The sequence below is a fragment of the Prionailurus viverrinus genome, chromosome C1, assembly GCF_022837055.1.
Source record: "Prionailurus viverrinus isolate Anna chromosome C1, UM_Priviv_1.0, whole genome shotgun sequence".
Taxonomy (NCBI): Eukaryota; Metazoa; Chordata; class Mammalia; order Carnivora; family Felidae; genus Prionailurus; species Prionailurus viverrinus.
In genome coordinates this window covers 198,566,648-198,583,713 of record NC_062568.1, presented here as the reverse complement: position 1 = coordinate 198,583,713, position 17,066 = coordinate 198,566,648, and the positions used below count along the sequence as shown (strand labels likewise).

Sequence of the window (17,066 nt, the reverse complement as noted above, 5' to 3'; positions counted from 1 at the left end):
CTCCACCCATGTGTGCGCTACAATGGGGGCCCTGAACCTGCAGTCTCTGGAGACCCCAGGGGGCTGTGAACAGAAGTCAGGGGCCTGTGAACTTGGATGGGGAAGCCCTGTAGCTCTACCTTCGCTCACTTCTCACTGAAATGTAGCAATTCCTTCCCGTATCCATGTAGGCAGCAAACCGAAGGAGCCGCAGTGGGACCTGTGATGTGTCACTAGCAGACACCCTTACTGCATTTCAGTGGTTACAAATATTTCAGAACGTTGTCTATGCTTGTTGGAACTGCGGTAGCTGTCGGGACCACCCCCAGGTCTTGTTATTTAATGTGTTACTCAAGAAGCGCCTGTGTTACAAATCTGAAAGTTCTAAGTATTTTGATAACCTTATTTCAGTACAATTGGTTTGTTCTGAAATCCTATGCGTTTTGTTTTATGTGGTCAGTAGGGTCCAGATAGGGTGACCAGTCGTCCCTATTTGCGGAGTCCTGTCCTGCTTTTAGCTCTGAAAGTCCACATCCCGAGAGACCCCTTAGTCCTGAGCAAGCCGGGACAGCTGGTCACCTAGGTCAGTGGCACACAAAAGGTTCAGGATCTTTGCGTTCCCTCCTTCTTGCAGGCGGGAAGACAGGCTCAGGCGGGCGAGTGACGTGCCCAGGAAGTGGGAAGCCTGCTTTGGACCCTTTTGGCCCCAACGTCCATGCTGGGTGGGGCTCCAGCATCCCTAGCCCCACCCTCTCAGACGCATCCCCACAGGCCAGCGCTGGTCCCTGAGGGCCTATGAGGGTGGGGGACACTTTGCCACCCTCTGCCGAACGATGATAACAGCTAACATTTACCAAGCACCTACTGCGTCCCAGTTGCTGTGCCAGGAGCTTCACGGCCAGCTGCAAGCACCATTTCATTTCAATGGATCTCTGTAACAATCCTAGGACTTCGACATAATGCTAACAATGCTAACATTCTGTCCCCACCGCGGACCAGACATTGTTCTCAGCATTTTACATACACTAGATAATTTTACCTGACCCAAAGTTTTATCCAACCCTTGTGGGAGGATGTTACTTCTCTTTATTTTGCATATACAGAAACTGAGGCACTGAAAGGTTGAGTGACTCACCCGAAGTTACACAGCTAGGAGGTGGCAGGGCTAAGATTTGAATCCAGGCAGGCTGGCTTCTGAGCATGCTCTTAGCCACTCTACTGCTACCTCTCCTATTATGTTAGTGACAGATAAGAAGATGGGTGTGGACTAAGCGGTTAGCCCAGGGTCTATGAACGGCCAATAAACACTGATTTTTTTTTTTTTAATTATGATTGCTTTTAAATAGATTGTGGAGGGGCGCCTGGGTGGCTCAGTCGGTTGAGCGTCCAACTTCGGCTCGGGTCATGATCTCACGGTCTGTGAGTTCGAGCCCCGCGTCGGGCTCTGTGCTGACAGCTCAGAGCCTGGAGCCTGCTTCGGATTCTGTGTCTCCCTCTCTCTCTGACCCTCCCCCGTTCATGCTCTGTCTCTCTCTGTCTCAAAAATAAATAAACATTAAAAAAAAAAAAATTAAAAAAAAATAGATTGTGGAATCCTTGAGAATGAAGGTCTTGCCTTGTTCATCTTATATCTCCTGCTTCCAAAGCAAGGATGGGCACACGATAATTTGTTGACAGAATGCAAGAACGTAGAGGAGAAAACTGGGGTCAGAGTGGCTCAAGGACCTGGCCCAGGTCACCTAGCCAGTAAGTACAGGGCAGGACCCGGCTCTGTGTTGCTGTGCTCTTTTGTGTTCTGTCCCTCTGTGCCCAGTGAGCCTCCCACATGCTTGTCCTGCTTATAGGCCAGAATTGAGGGTGTGGGGTACCTGGAAGAGGGGCTGAGAGACCGGAAGCCAGGGAAGAGCCAAGCCTCTCTGGCCACAGGAAATACATACCGTTGCCCCCGCTGCCTTCCAGATGCCAATCAGACTCGGCTGTGCCTTGTCCAGAGCCTACGAGGAAAGGCGGGGTGCAGTCGGTGAGCACAGACACTGTGGGTGCCACGTCCAGCCCCAGAGGGCCCCAAGAGGGAGGTAGAGAGAGGCCAGGACAGTTACCTTGTTGGCAGCGTGGGCCAGAGAAGCCAGGGGGACAGAGGCAGCGGGTGCCCTGGCAGACGCCCCCGTGCAGACAGGGCTCACGGAGCCGGCAGGGGTTCTCCTCGTGCTCACAGAGGTCTCCTGTGGGCCAGGGCGCAGTGAGCGGGCACGGGTGGGAGTGGCCGCGACCACCTCGTACCGCCCCCTGCCGGGACCTGCCGGGCTCCCACACCTTTGAAGCCATCGGGACACAGGCACTGGAACTCGTACTCGCCGGTAGGCATGCACGTGGCACGGTTCTGGCAAGGCTGGCGCTCACACGGGGAGCTGGTGTAGCACTGCCCGATGCCCCGGCTGCCCAGGAAGCTGTAGGTGAGGTCTAGCCGCTTCCCGTTCACTGACACCTGCAGGCACAGGGACGGGGAGGGGCTCTGGGCATGCAGGAGGCAGAGGCAAAGTGACCCAGGGGACAGCAGGGGACCCAAGCGGGAGCACGAGTGGTAAGGTGGGACTCTAGCGCAGGCGAGGGAGGAACCTAAGCCGAACGCCTCCTGTGCGCCAGGGACCGCCATCGGTGCAGTCACTGCTCCGTGAGGCCCTTCGCGGGAGGCATGATTGTCCCTGATCCACAGAGGAGGGAAGTGAGGCCCAAGGGGAAGCATCTGGGCTCGCTGCAGGCAGAGGGGCCCATCTGCACCCTCCCCTCCCCTCCCCTCCCCTCCCCTCCCCTCCCCTCTTGTCCTCTGGAGGCCGCTCCTCACCTCGCCCACACAGCCACGGAAGTGAGCGCTAACGTTGGTGGCCGGGGGCAGACGCACGGAGGGCTCCACGCCGCCGAGGTAGAGGAGGGTGTGCAGGTTGAGGCCCTGGCTCTTGCCGGGCGAGGAGCGCAGCACGGGGCGTCTGCTGTTCACGCGCAGGCTGCCGTCCTTGTTGAGACGTTCCGCGGATACTCGGTGCCAGTGGCCCAGGGCCAGCGGCTCGGGGGTCCGCAGCACGGCCAGCCCTGGGGAGGACGCCGGGCAGGGATGGCATACGGGGAGCACCCCCCCTCCCCCCGCCCCTCACAGGGCCTGGGGTGGAATCCGCGAGAGATCTAGGGGACTTGCCTCGAGTCACACACAGAAGGAACGCGAATGAACAGGGGACTTGGATTGGTCTGACTCCTGAAGTGACTCCTCCAAGCCCCCATGGGGCTTGGGGAGCTGAGGGGGGCACAGCACTTGGCATCTAGAGCCCATCAGTGTTTCACGTCCGGTGCTCACCTGACCCTAGCTCATATCGGAACTCCAGGTGGCCGCCAACCATCGCCAGGGACACGAAGTCCTCCACAGGCCCGCTAGTCCCCCCGCTGAACAGCAGGATGCCGTCAGGCGCCAGCGGCTTGAACTCAATGTCCAGGCGCAGTTCATGGTGCGTGTTGGTGAGGGCGGGCAGTGCCAGGTAGGAGCCAGTGCCCGACATGGAGGGGGTGGTCACCGTCACACCTGCAGCAGCCACAGCTCAGCCGGGGGCAGTGGGGATACTGGCGCCCTTGCCTGCCCCCCTCCAGACCCAGGGGCTCAGGACCAATTGGGTCACAGCTGCAGCACAGGAGCGCCAGACCGTGGGCCCTGCAGACCAGCCTGGAAGAATCTCCGGTAAGAGTGGGGGAGCTTCGGGGACCCTCATGCAAGTGACTCAGACTGGGCAGAGGCTTGGTTGGCCAGGTGCCTTTGAGGCCCTATGGCTCTGGAGTAATTTTATCAACCACAGGGCCCTTGGTGGCCTCAGAGTGTCCCTGCCCAGCTTCCCCCCATCCTTCTGGGATTCCCTGGGGTCTCGGGTCTGGCTCCACTCACCTTCCTCACATCTCATCCCTGAGCGGCCCAGATGGCAGCGACAGGTGTAGCCTCGACCGTCAGGCCGGTTCACACAGGTGGCGTCGGGCCCACAGGCCTCTGGGGGACACAGGGACCGGCAGGGAGGCATTGAACTGGCCTGGGAGAGGGTGGGGTCCTGATGCCAAAGCCCCAGCTATTGCACCCAGGGGGCCTTGGCTAGCCTGGGAGGGCTGCCTCCGAGACCGGGCAGGAGGAGTGGATTACAGCTGGGGTAAAGGGGGGGGGGGCGGTGCTGAGAAGGCTGGACAGGGGACACATGAGGGGGCAGTGAATGAGTGAGTGTGGTGTTCTTGAAGGACTGTACCTGGTGACAGTGCAGGGGCGGTGGTACCGAGGGGGCAGGTAACGGGGTGTGTGCCTTGGTGGGAGATGGGAAGGTGGTAGGTGCCCGGGGTGGTGAGGGGCTGGGGGGAGTGCCCAGGAGCCGTGATGGGGGCAGGATGGGTGGTTGGGGGTGAGAACTCGGGGAGCAGAGATGGGCGCAGAGTGGGTACTGGGGTGGCAGAGACGAAGTCAGGATCTAGGAGGAGGGGCGAGTACCTGGACGAGTGACAGAGGGTCACTAAGTACAGCTAGCAGTGGGAAGGGTGGGTCTGGAGGGGTGGCAACGGGCGGAGGCCAGCACCCAGGGGTGGCAGCGACTGGAAGGGTGGGTCACACACCTGGGTGGCAGTGCAGGGCCTGGGAGTGCTCACAGCGGCTCCCGGTGAAGCCAGCCGGGCAGATGCACACGTAGCTGCTGCTCTCTGAATCCTGACATTGGCCCCCGTTCTGCGAAGTTGCCCCCAGAAGTCAGGCCAGGAACATCCTGCCTCTCCCCTGCTTCCCACGGGGGTCTGCCCCGGCCACGGGCAGCGGCAGGGGCAGCTAGGTGGTGAGTGCGGGGTGGGGTTACCTGGCAGGGCCGGTCCCGACAGGTGGGGCAGTGGGAGATGCCGTGCGCCGTAAGGTTGAGGTCGTGGAAGATGATCTCCTCGCCCTGGATGCGCAGCTCCCGGACACAGCCTGGGCAGCAGCAGGCACAGTGAGAAGGGCGGCAGTGCCGGGCCCAGCCCGTACCCTGTAGGGCTCTTCGGGGCTCCCGTGGGCTCTGCCCACCGGCCAGCTGAGGCTCGGCCAGGGACGGAGGCGGGGAGGGGGCTCACCTACGAAGCCGCCGCTCAGCCCCGCCTTGGGGATGGCGCCGTAGTCGGGGTAGCCACCCAGGTAGAGCTCCTCGTTTAGGTCCAGGCCCTGGAACTTGCCCTGGGCAGTGGAGAAGTCAGGGATGGTGAAGAGGGGCTGGGCAGAGGTGGGGAGGGGGCCGGAAACGGGGGGACCGGTGGGGCCTCACCTGAGAGGTCCCGTTGACCGGGGCCAGGCCGCCCACAATCAGGGAGCCCTGGGTAAGGCTGCGCAGCAGGGTCACGGTGTGGAACTGGCCCAGTGCCAGCGGAGTGGGGTGGCGGATGGTGGCCATGCCTGAGCCTGCGTCAAACCTGCTCCACCGAGTGGGGCCGGGCAGGAGGAAAGCACCTTAAGCAGCTTGTCAGAAGGGCTGGGCGGTGGGCCCAGCCTGGGCAGAGGTGATGTCACTATTTCCTGCAGTTCTGATCTAGTTCCTGTCCCTGCCCTGTCCTTCCGCCCTATCACCCACCCCTAGCTCGCCACATCCCTGCCCCTTCCTCAGGTCTTCTCCTTGCTCCGCCTCCCCAGAGCTTATCCGGAGCAGCCCCTGGGGCGCCAGCTGCCCTCAACCTTACACCTTGTTGCTCTCCCTTTATGGCTGGGTCTTCCCCAGCTAGAATATATCTTCCCCTGAGGGCCAGAATGTGGTCTGTCCGTGTCCGTGCCTGGCACCATGTTCAGCAAATAGCTACCGAGTGATGAATGAATGAGCCTGGTCTGCAGGAGTCCCACCGGGTAAAGACATGCTCAGCATCACTGAGCATTTCTGCCGCAGTTTTGGGCAAGTCTGAGGCTGCTTCCTCCTCCGCTTGGTCGACACACTGTGTCCACTTAAGCAGATCAGGTGGTCACCGAAGGTAATGGCCACATCTCCTCCCTCCTCCTTCGTCCAACTCACTCCAGGGTGGTGTGTGCCTGACCAAAGCCCGCAGTCCCCCAGCCCCCTTCCCCTGTAAATGGGAAGGGTGAGGGTCTCACCGGAACTCAGGCCTTCCACCCACGAGGCCGAAGGAGATGAAGTCAGGCTGCCTGTTGGCCAGGTTGGTGGGGCTCCCTGGGATCCGCTTCTGCCCATTATACAGCAGCATCCCTGGGAGGGCACAGCCATGTAAGGCCCTCCCTCCAGCTCCCCAGCTATGGGCTCCCTGTCTGCCCAGCCCCAGGGGTGAGTGACCCCAGCCTGTGACCCTTCACTCTTTAGCTCCCATCCCTCCCTCTGTACGGACATCCTGTGCAGCCGGGGCCTTCCCGCTGTCTCCAGATGTGCCCTATACAGAGACTGGCTCAGAGCCCCTACAAAGAAATAGAGTTTGCTTCACTCACACTGGAGGGCCTACCTGAAGGAGGAGAGGAAGGCAGAGACTCACCCGAGTAGAGAAGGAGGCCTGGACAGTGAAAGTCAGAGACCCGTAGGAGATGGAGAAGAGAGAGAGAGAGAGAGAGGAGGAAAGGCTGAGAAATGGAGACAAAAGAGGGAAGGAGGAGGAAAGGCAGAACAGGAGGCCAGGACAGGAGGATGGGTGGGGGTGAGGCCATGGCAGAGGTAGGAGGTACTGCGGAGTAGGGGATGGAGACAGGAGGAGGCACGAGAGAGGGCCCAGAGGCCAGGCCAGGGGGTCCCAGGACAGGGATCTGAGGGAGGTGGGTAGGACTGGGGGCCACCAGGGCTCAGACAGTAATGGTGGTTACTCCAAGAGATCCCTGCCCCAGGCCCCCCAAAGCAGCCCCTCTCCTGCTCACCATCGGCTGAGTCAGGACGGAAGGTGATCTTGATCTCGAACTTCCTGTAGGCATCTTTGATGGTGGGCAGTGGCAGGAAGGAGTGGGGGGTCTGTGTGAAGTAGGGCACCACCCGCTCTGCGGGCAGAGAATGTAGCTAGAGACACTGCCCAGCAGGCAGCGGGCAGGGCACTGCCTGGTCCAGAGGGTGTTGTCTTACCCGGCACCTGCAGATGGGCAAAGGCTTTGACCTTGCCCTGGTGATTAGTAGCAGTGCAGATGTAAGTGCCTGCGTCCTGAGGTCGGACCGAGGGCAGCAGCAGCATGGTGTTCTCCACGCGGCTGTCAGGTGGCAGGTTACCGTCCAGCTGCAAATGTACCCACACTTGGGACCCTGGCCTTGGCCCACACCTCCACGGGCTCTGTCTCCCATCTTGCCTCAGGCCCACCCTCAGACACTGGGCTCGTACTCTGTGCCAAGCCTGGGCCTGGGCCTGGGCCTGCGGGCACTGAGATGGTGAAGGCCTGACCTTGCCCCTCAGGCATGCCTGCTCGTCCCCTGCCCAGCATTTACCTTGCTCCAGGTGATCTTGGGAGTGGGGTAGCCAGAGACCATGCAGGGGAAGGCGGCTGCAGAACCAGCAGGCACACGGACCTCTGGGGGCGTGGAGATCTGGGGCAAGGCTAAGAGCGGGCAAGGAGACACAGGCCATCAACATGATGACAGCCGCCACTAGAGAGCCCAGCCTGTGTCCGGACTCATTTCATCCTCACTCTAGCCCCTGAAGGGAGGCGCTGCGTCCCCATTTTACAGGTGAGGCTCACTGGGCAGTCAGGGCTCAGGGGCAGGTCCACTTGGTTCCACAGCCCGACAGTCTTCAACACACCCCGGCAGAAAGTGGTGCAGCCCTCTGGGGACTTGAGACGGGGGTACCAGGGCAGCTTGCATCAGTAAGTCTGGGGGCAAGTCATAGGGTTTGGGGTGAAAAGGAGCTGCCTCTGAAGACAACACAGATTTGTGTCTGCCCTGCACCCACTGCCCTTTTTCACTCTCTTTTACGTCTGTTTTGTGCTCACGTCGTCACTGCCATCGGACCGGGCTGTGGGTCTCTGTGGTCAGAGCAGGTGCTCCAGTGGGTGAGGACTACATATCTGTTTCCCTCCTCCTGCCCCCTGTCGCCGGGGAGGTCCCTGCCGGCCTTCACCTTGCACGAGCAGCAGCACGTGGGACTGGGTGGTGCCAGCGGCGTTGGTGGCCGTGCAGCGGTACTGCCCTGCATCGGCCAGCTCCACGTGGGCGATCCTGACGATGCCCCCGCTCTGCACGATGCCAGGCCGCAGGCGCCCCCCGACTTTGCTCCATGTCACCTGAGGCTTGGGGTCACCCAGGGCCAGGCACTCGAACTCCACGGCATGGCCGACCACCACGGTCTGCACGGAGGTCCGAATGTTGATGAGCACCGAGGGCAGGGCTGGGGGGGCAGGGAGCAAAGGTAGAGTGAGAGTGAGGCCAGCCTGCTGCAGGCTTGGCCCGAGGAGGTGAACACCGGGGCCCTTGGCAGCCACCCCTTTCTTCATTTGCTTTCTCGCAAATCCACTCATGCACACACTCACTCGTTTGCCCTTGTTTACAGGGTTACTCATTTGCGTGTCTGCTGTCATTTTTCATTGGCTGGTCTGAGCACCCACCACTCCATCCATCTCCCTTCTTCCCTCCCTTGCAGTATTTGTTAGGCCCCCTTATGGTATGCTAGACACAAGCAAGAAACAATCGAATAATTCTCTTTATTCATAGACATTTCAGGGGCTTCCCGGGGAATATAGTCCCTGTGCCCCTCATTTCTGTTGTAGGCTTTTAAAAAAATTCGTTAATGTTTATCATTATTATTATTATTTTAATTTTTTTAAGACGTTTATTCATTTTTGAGAGACAGAGACAAAGCACAAGTCGGGGAGGGGCAGAGAGAGAGGGAGACACAGAATCCGAAGCAGGCTCCAGGCTCCGAGCACAGAGCCCGACGTGGGGCTCAAACTCATGAATGCAAGACCATGACCTGAGCTGAAGTTGGACACTTAACTGACTGAGCCACCCAGGCTCCCCAATGTTTATTAGTTTTGAGAGAGAGAGAGAGAGAGAGAGAGAGAGAGAGAGAGAGAGAGAGAATAAGCAGAGGAGGGGAGAGAGAAAGGGAGACACAGAATCCGAAGCAGGCTCCAGGCTCTGAGTGCTCAGCACAGAGCCTGACATGGGGCTCGAAGCCACGAGCCGTGAGATCATGACCTGAGCCGAAGTCAGATGCTCAACTGACTGAGCCACCCAGGCGCCCTACTATCCTCTGCTCTTAGGAGAGGAAGCTATCATCCTACCTTGGACAACCAGCTGGGCACTGGCCTGGGCCTGTCCCCATGGTCCATAGGCCTGGCAAACATATGTCCCTTGGCAGCTCTGGTCCAAGTTCTGGATTCTGCAAAGAAAAAATAATAAGACATCAGTGAATACAAACAATTGATAAGAATGCTTTGCAATGGCACGTGAGTTCAAAGCCATTGGAGGTTAGCACATGGCGTAAGCTTCTGGTCTCTCGCTAACCACGTGAGGTAGGTAGTAGGTAAGTAAGGCAGACAGGCAGGCAGGTAGATGTCACCACATCCATTTTAGGCTAAGACCTTACGGTCAGAGCTCAAGAGCACACAGAGTAGCAGAGCTGAGATCTGGGTCATGTGTATACATCTGGCCTCAGAGACTGTTCTCTTTCCCCTAATAATAAGGATGCAAATAAGAGCTCCTGTTTACTGAAGACCTTTCCCATGCTTTAGATAATGTCATTTGGTCCCATGTAAGTCATTGTATGGCTGAGGAAATTCAGGCTCAGAGAATGAAAGTGACTTGCCTGAGGATGCTGTTTCATGCTGAGCCCCACAGGACAGGTATCCTAACAGCCCCCGTGTGTACCTTGGTGCTCAAGTTCAGTATGGCCTCTCCCCCGACTCACCGGAGCACCCCATCCTGCACACTGTGGCCAGGAGGCAGCTGACCCCCTTCCTTGACCCAACGGAGCTGGGTGCCCTGGTCACTGGGCACGGCACAGTGGAACTCGACGCTGGCCCCTACGCTCTTGGTCTCCAGCTGAGGTGTGACCTGAACGGTGGGTGCGGATCCTGCTGGGATGGCGGTGGCTGGGACAGAGCCAGAGGGGCCTGTGGGGACATGCACGGGGTTGTGTGTGTGTGTGTGTGTGTCACTCCCGACGCCTCCACCTCCCAGGACCCAAAAACCTCCATCCTAACATTCAAGGGATGCTCTTTTCCCAGGAGCCCCTTCTGCCCAGCCTGGTCCAGGGCTGCCCCCCTCACCTTGAACGAGCACCTGGGCGAAGGCCTCAGCCGAGCCCACCTTGTTGGTGACCCGGCAACGGTAGCGGCCTGAGTCCTCGGGGGCCGTGGGCTCAAAGCGCAGCATCTCGTTCCTAGCAGTCGCCCTCCCAGGGAGGCTGCCACCCACACGGCTCCACTGGAAGGTGAGCGGGGGTGTCCCATGCGCCAGGCACTGGATCTGCACCATCTCTCCTGCCCGCACCGAAGCGTGCTCCGGGACTGTGGTGGCATACGGTGGGCCTGGGGTGGGGGATGGATAGGTCGGGGCAGGGGAGAGCAGCGGTCAGGATGTGAGCGGGTGTTGGACCCAGGTGACTTGCCAAAGGGCCAGGGAAGCTGCTTGGTGAAGCAGAGGACTGGGGATGAAGGAAGCGAGGGTCCCAGGAGGGGATGCGGGTAGCAGGCTAGGGCAGGTTCTGGGGGCCTGAGCTGCACGGGGCCCTCTCGATGGCGTTCCTGGGGCTCTGTCCAGCGTGTAGCCTGGCTCAGGGCTCCATATAGGGCAGAGAGGACAGCCCAATGAGGGCGGATGAGCTCCTTACTCTCCACATGCAGGGCGATGGTGGCCTCGGCATGCCCGGTAGGGCTGGTGGCGTTGCAGATGTACTGGCCTGAGTCCTGCTGGGCCACCCGGGGGATGATCAGTGTGTCACCTTCCAGCCGGTGCTGCCAGGGCAGTGGGGAGCGCAGCTTGGACCAGTGGATGGTGGGCGTGGGGCTGCCTGTGGAGTGGAAGACCACAGGGGTCACTGGGCTCACCCCTAGGGATGAGCTGGGGGTGAGGCTGGTGAGGAAGCGACCGGGTGATCCCATCCCTTCACGGGAGTCACTGAGTGGGCATTTCAGCCATCACTGGGTGATGCTAGCAGCAGCAAATTCCCCTCCCTGGGTACGATAACATCTCCAGATGTCTTGTGTCTACAGTTCAGGCCCCAGGGCAGCACTGCCCTCTGTACTGTGTGCCAGCCCCGTCCATACCTGTGGCTGAGCAGCGCAGGGTGGCTGTGTGTCCAGCCTCTACAGTCAGCTCGGCTTCTTCAACTTGAACCTGGGGGGCCCCTGGGGCCACAGTGCCTGTGTCCACAATCACCTCCACCCGCTTCTGTGCTGTGCCTAGTGCATTCCGAGCCAGGCATACGTAGGTGCCTGCATCCGATGGTTTAGCTGATGAAATCTGGAAGAAAGCAAGGATGCTGGTTATGTGGGCACTGATAGGCACCTTGGCATCAGCCCCCAGCTCTGGCTTGCTCTTCCCTCTTCCCTCGACTTTTAGTTCTCCTGTTCGACTAGCACCTTGAGGACTCACACTCAAACATCTATCCCATTAGTCCATCCATCCACTTGTCCATGAACCCACCTATCCATCCCCTATCCACCCACCCACCTACCTATCCACCCGCTCACTGACCCATCCACACACCCATCCACTTTACATCCATTCACCCACCCATCTACCTAACCATCCACCCATCTACCCACCCATCCACCCATCTACCCACCTACCCACCCATCCATCCATCCTTCCAGCCATTCTTTCTTCCTTCCCTTCTTTTCCTTTCTTTCTTCCTGACCATCTTCCAATCTACCCACCAACCACTTATCTCATGCCCCCCCCTTCTCTCTCCATCCATTCATCACCCAACTTCCCATTTACTACTCTTTCCTCCGAGCATCTGTTCAAGGATGAGCCCTGACTGGGCCTCAGACCCAGAGATGAAATGGCCCTGGCCAGGGGAAGATTCGCCTCACCTGCAACACCGTATGGCTGTCCACGACCCCATACATCCGCTGTTCTAGGTTGGTGGGGGCGCCAATCCGGGTCCAGTGAGCCGAAGAGCGGGGCTCCCCAGCACTGACACATTCCAGGGTGATGGACTTTCCTACCTTCACCCGCACGGGACCCTCAGGGAGCACAGACACAGTAGGGGGCCCTGCCCAGAGGAAGGACATCACTGTTACTCATGCAGGGCTTTGCCCACCACATGCACTGTCACAGCCCCTGTCTTAGTAGCGGCCAGGTGGGCACTATTCTATACCAATGTGGAGAACAGGAGGCTCCGAGAGGGAGAATGCCTGAGAGGGAGGGGCATTGGCAGAAGCAGAATTTAAACTTAGGAGGTTGTGAGCTCAGAATCAGGGCCAGAAACAGGAAGGCAGAGCCCAGGGGGTAGACACCACTCACCGTGCACACTGAGGTTGACGACACTTTGGGCCACGCCGTAGGCGTTGGAGGCCACGCAGCGGTAAGCACCGTGGTTGCTGGGTCGGGTGCCCACGATGGTGATGATGGAGCCGTTGGGGCTGATGTGGACATTGTCTGTGGGGTCGGCATTGGGCAGGGCACGGTCAGTGAGGTCGTCTTCATGCCTTGGTGCTGCCAGTGGGCGTAGCTCTGCCCCACGTCCCCGACCCCTCCAGCCTGGGTGTATATGACTCACAGGGTCCCAGGTGGAAGATGGAAGAGTCCTTGGAGACTACCGGGTCCAGCCCCTTCACCATCCAGATGGAGACGGTGAGGCCCCAGAGGGGAGGGGCCTCACCCAGAGCCACACGGTGAGTTTGGTGCCTTTGCCCCACCCGCGATGGTGATCACCACGCCTTTGCACCTGACTCCAGCACGCGCGCGCGCGCACACACACACACACACACACACACACACACACACCAGCCCCACCCTGCAGCCCTCCCTGGGCTCACCCTCCAGTTCTTGGTTCCGAGTTTTCCACTCGAGGCTGATGGGGGCTGCCCCGTCATGGATGAGGCACTTGAAGCTGGCATCTTGGCCCTGCTGCACAGTGCTGCTGGGCGGGTCGATAGAGATGACGGGGCTCCTAAGGCCTGGGGGACGAGGCGGGCAGAGGGCTGGGCTCAGGAGGGCCAGGTTGGCTTGACCTCCCTGCCTCAGCTCCACGGTCTCCCCTCCTCCCCCTGCCCGTGGCATCTGCCACACTCACGGTAGGAGGACCCCGCACTGGGTGGGACAGTGACTGTGAAGGAAGCCTCCTGCTCAGGGCCTGAGCCGCCAACCACGCGGCACACGTACTCGCCGGAGTCAGCAGGGGACACGTGGTGGAGCCGCAGCCGGGAGCCGTGGGTCTGTCAGAGCGAGGAGGGCACAGCCATCAGGCCATAGCACTTGGGGCAGGGCAAGTGCCCAGGCCCACTGTACCAGCACCCGAGTTCTCCCTCGGGTCTCAGGAACCCGGGGCTCCAGCTGGGAGGGGTGAGGAACTTCATTTACTGGATCCTACATGTCCAACCGACCCAATTCATAAAGGAGAAAGCTGCCTCAGGGAGCAAGTCAGCAGCAGGGCCAGAACACCCAGACCCCTCGCTCCCATGCTCTGCTCCCAAAACTACTCTATCCCCTGGGGTGCCAGAGGAGGCTAGGGTTGGCATGAGGTTTGGGGTGCGGAAAGCAAACGCAGGTTGAACGCTGCCTGCCCTGGAATCCCGCCCATCAGGCCCCTGTACCTGGTGCCGGGCGGGGAGGCTGCCCCCACGCTTATACCATGTGACCTGGGCGTGGGCCTGCCCCGGCACCACGCAGTTCAGGTCCAGGGTCTGTCCTTCGGCCACGTGGGAGGAGGAGGCCTCGATATAGATGGGCTGGGCCAGTCCTGGGGCTGTGGGCACAACGGGTGGGTGAGAAGGGTGAGGCTCCCGGGGATGAAGGCAGGGACTAAAGGTGGTGGCAGTGAATGCCACTAATCCTGCAGGTGCGGTGGCTTGAGTCACTGACAGGACTCAGTGCCACTGACCTAAGAAGGGTCTCCATTCCTTGGGGGAGGACAAGATGCCATGGTGAGGACCCAGGCTGGTCCCCGGTGGCTGTGGGGAGGGGCTGGAGGACATTCACGGAACTGAGAGCCAGAGCCCTGCTTGAAAAGCAGGGAGGAGCAGGGAGAGGAAGGGATTCCCCACGCCTGTGCCCCAGCGTCACCCACTGCTGCTGTCACTCACCAGGAATGGGGCTTGGGCTGGAGGCCTCAATCGTGACTAGAACAGAAGCCTCCAGGGTGCCTGAGCTGCTGGTCACTTGACAGTAGTATTCTCCAGAGTCAGCCGGGGACACCTGATTCAGCCTTAGCAGGGGTCCGTGGACCTGGCCAAGGTCAGGGCAAGGCAAGAGTGAGCTGGGGAGCCGGCAGGTCCCGGTACACGCACCCCAGGACCAACATGTACTATAGCTATGAAGGCTGCATCCTATGCAAGGCAACCCCAAGACCTTAGACACTGAAGAGCACGACTTTTCATGGTAGGAGGTGGTCTAGTGTCCTGAGTAACACGTGCCCTTTTTTAATAGCATTAGCGTGCTCGGAGGCTGGTGGTGGCTCTGCTGTGCCCAGCCTGTTCTTGACCTCCTGACTCCCAGCGGTCTCCTGGTGCAGTCTTCCCAAAGCCCAGGATGTTGGAACCATTTTCCCTCCTGGCTAGATCGAGGCAGGACTGTTGGGCAGGGGTGGGGTGGGGTGGGGTGAGGAGTGCCCACATCCCACTTTCTCCAGCTCCTGTACCTGGTGCCGCGCAGGAAGGCTGCCCCCGCGCCTGTGCCATGTGACCTGGGCGTGGGCCTGTCCAGGGACTATGCAGTTCAGATCCAGGGTCTGCCCTTCGGCCACATGGGAGGAGGAGGTCTCAATGCGGATGGGTGGGGCTCCGCCTGGGGCTGAGGCACAGGAAGAGGTCAGTGAGCTGGGACTCCCACCCCTTTGCCCTCAACCCCTACTACCCCTGGGTGCCCAGATTTTCAGATCAGAGGCCAGACCACATATTGAGAGGTGGCCTCCGTCCATCCCCCCTGCTCCCTTCCCCTCCCACTGCCCATTCCCCTGAGGCCTGGGGCAGCTAGGCTGGCCTGGGGGAAATGGCTCATCACTCTCTTGGCCCCGCCCCAGACAATGGCCCCACTATCTCCTCTTGTGCTCCTAGCACCACGGGTGGCCAGGGCTCAGGGCCAGGCACCTCCACGCAGATCACTCATTTTTCTCAACCTTGAACAATGTGTGGCTAGGAACCCAGGCTCTGGGGCCAGACTACCCGGGTTCAAAACCCAGCTCTGGGGGCACCTGGGTGGCTCCGTCAGTGAAGCATCCAATTCTTGATGTCTCACAGTTCGTGAGATCGAGCCCTGTGTCAGGCTCTGTGCTGACAGCATGGAGCCTGTTTGGGATTCTCCCTCTCTGTCTCTTTCTCTCTGCCCCTCCCCTGCTCATGCGCCGGTGCATGTTCTCTCTCTCTTAAAATAAATAAACTTAAAAACGCACACAGACAACCCAGCCCTGCCACTTATTAGCTGTGTGACCTTTGGAAAGCGACTTCATCTCTCTGTGTTTCAGTTTCCCCATCTATAAGATGAACAGAACAATCATGCCTACCTCAAACAGTTTCTATGAGGATGAAATGAGTTAATGTGTAAACAGAACAGGGCCCGGCACCTAGGTAAGTGCCAGATGGTGTTCTTTACTCAGCAATTCATGTTCTGCTATCACATCTGCTATAGTCACATATAACTTGTGCTGTTAATTACTTTACATTTTCTTGTCAATTGATTCACTTAACAAAACCCTTTAAATACTTAGCCCTGTTGTAGGCAAAGATTTCCCCGAAATCATGACGGGTTTCATGTGTTGCTGTTTTCTCTGATATAAAAGATTTTTGCCGGGGTACCACGCCAGTCTCCCTCACGTACCCCCAGAGGTGTAGTTCCAGCCTTTAGGGAACTCATGTGATTGTCGCAAGAGTTCTGCCGTCCCCATGTTACGGATAAGGAAAGGGAAGCACGGAGAGAGTCCCTTGCACAACATCTCAGAGCATGGACAGAGGAGTTGGGACTCAAGCCCACATATGCCAGATTCCCAAGTCTGGTCCTCAGGCACGAGAGATAAATCTCACTTGAGCTAGCTCCCAACCTCTACTTGCTGGTTCCTCTCCCTTCCTCCCTCCTCCAGCCTCCCAGCCCCACCACAGGGACCCTTACCAGGGACAGGAACAGCACTGGAGCCAGAGGCCTCGATGTTGACCAGGACTGAGGCCTCCAGGGGGCCCGAGCTGCTCACCACCTGGCACACGTACTCGCCCGAGTCAGCCGGGGACACCTGGTACAGCCTCAGCCGTGAGCCATGGGCCTGAGCCGGGGGGCAGGGTGGGGAAACAGAGCAGCAGAGTGAGATGGCAGCCGGGAGTCCTGGAAGGCTGGAGGCAAGGTCTGACCTCTGACCTAGGCAGGCACTGTGCCCCACAGAGGCTCCGGACCTCCTTCCTCAGTAGATCTGGGGGGAGGGGGGCAGAGACTCCGACCAGGGTCCCCCCCATCCAGCAACCCTCCCACCATTTCCTGCCCCCAACTCCCATACCTGGTGGTGAGTGGGGAGGCTGCCCCCGCGCTTGTGCCACGTGACCTGGGCGTGGGCCTGGCCAGGGACCACGCAGTTCAGATCCACGGTCTGCCCTTCGGCCACGTGGGAGGAAGACGACTCGATTCTGACGGGCATCGTACCGCCAGGGACTGCGGGCACAGAAACAGCAGATTTGGGAACAACTGGGTTGGTAGGAGCCGCAGCCATAAAAATCCCTGTTGCTCAAGGTAATAATAACAGTGAACACCTATTAAGCACTGGGAGCATGCCAGGCGCTGTTCCAGGCACTTCGTGTGTGAGAACTCATTTACTCTTCGCAAAATTCATGAACTCTCTGTGAGAATGGAAGCACTCTATCTTCTGTACCGTCCAGTACTGTGCTACTAGCCATGTTACGTGTGGCCACTGAGCACTCGAGACACGGTGACCTGAATGGCGAACTTTAACTGTAGCGGCCACCATACTGGACAGCAGCGTGAGGCTGGAATGACGGGCATCCCCAT

At 59.3% G+C, this 17,066-nt stretch overlaps 1 protein-coding gene across 6 annotated transcripts in view; it reads right to left on the bottom strand.

Moving 5' to 3' along the window:
* The window catches only part of HSPG2 (heparan sulfate proteoglycan 2), a 100,938-nt gene that overhangs the window by 2,636 nt on the left and 81,236 nt on the right, over nucleotides 1-17,066 (bottom strand). For all 6 annotated transcript variants that reach the window (XM_047869290.1, XM_047869291.1, XM_047869292.1 and 3 more), the window contains 29 exons: nucleotides 16,561-16,712; nucleotides 16,185-16,332; nucleotides 14,722-14,873; nucleotides 14,168-14,309; nucleotides 13,679-13,830; nucleotides 13,159-13,300; nucleotides 12,902-13,042; nucleotides 12,387-12,521; nucleotides 11,954-12,135; nucleotides 11,183-11,378; nucleotides 10,747-10,926; nucleotides 10,184-10,444; nucleotides 9,823-10,027; nucleotides 9,197-9,294; nucleotides 8,035-8,301; nucleotides 7,404-7,513; nucleotides 7,050-7,197; nucleotides 6,851-6,967; nucleotides 6,089-6,200; nucleotides 5,277-5,421; nucleotides 5,089-5,188; nucleotides 4,839-4,948; nucleotides 4,606-4,714; nucleotides 3,902-4,000; nucleotides 3,326-3,547; nucleotides 2,822-3,066; nucleotides 2,293-2,464; nucleotides 2,079-2,201; nucleotides 1,917-1,973 (listed from right to left, as the gene is read on the bottom strand). In XM_047869290.1, coding sequence (XP_047725246.1) covers nucleotides 1,917-1,973; nucleotides 2,079-2,201; nucleotides 2,293-2,464; nucleotides 2,822-3,066; nucleotides 3,326-3,547; nucleotides 3,902-4,000; nucleotides 4,606-4,714; nucleotides 4,839-4,948; nucleotides 5,089-5,188; nucleotides 5,277-5,421; nucleotides 6,089-6,200; nucleotides 6,851-6,967; nucleotides 7,050-7,197; nucleotides 7,404-7,513; nucleotides 8,035-8,301; nucleotides 9,197-9,294; nucleotides 9,823-10,027; nucleotides 10,184-10,444; nucleotides 10,747-10,926; nucleotides 11,183-11,378; nucleotides 11,954-12,135; nucleotides 12,387-12,521; nucleotides 12,902-13,042; nucleotides 13,159-13,300; nucleotides 13,679-13,830; nucleotides 14,168-14,309; nucleotides 14,722-14,873; nucleotides 16,185-16,332; nucleotides 16,561-16,712 — 4,422 coding nt within the window. The remainder of the gene's footprint in view (nucleotides 1-1,916; nucleotides 1,974-2,078; nucleotides 2,202-2,292; nucleotides 2,465-2,821; nucleotides 3,067-3,325; nucleotides 3,548-3,901; nucleotides 4,001-4,605; nucleotides 4,715-4,838; nucleotides 4,949-5,088; nucleotides 5,189-5,276; nucleotides 5,422-6,088; nucleotides 6,201-6,850; nucleotides 6,968-7,049; nucleotides 7,198-7,403; nucleotides 7,514-8,034; nucleotides 8,302-9,196; nucleotides 9,295-9,822; nucleotides 10,028-10,183; nucleotides 10,445-10,746; nucleotides 10,927-11,182; nucleotides 11,379-11,953; nucleotides 12,136-12,386; nucleotides 12,522-12,901; nucleotides 13,043-13,158; nucleotides 13,301-13,678; nucleotides 13,831-14,167; nucleotides 14,310-14,721; nucleotides 14,874-16,184; nucleotides 16,333-16,560; nucleotides 16,713-17,066) is intronic.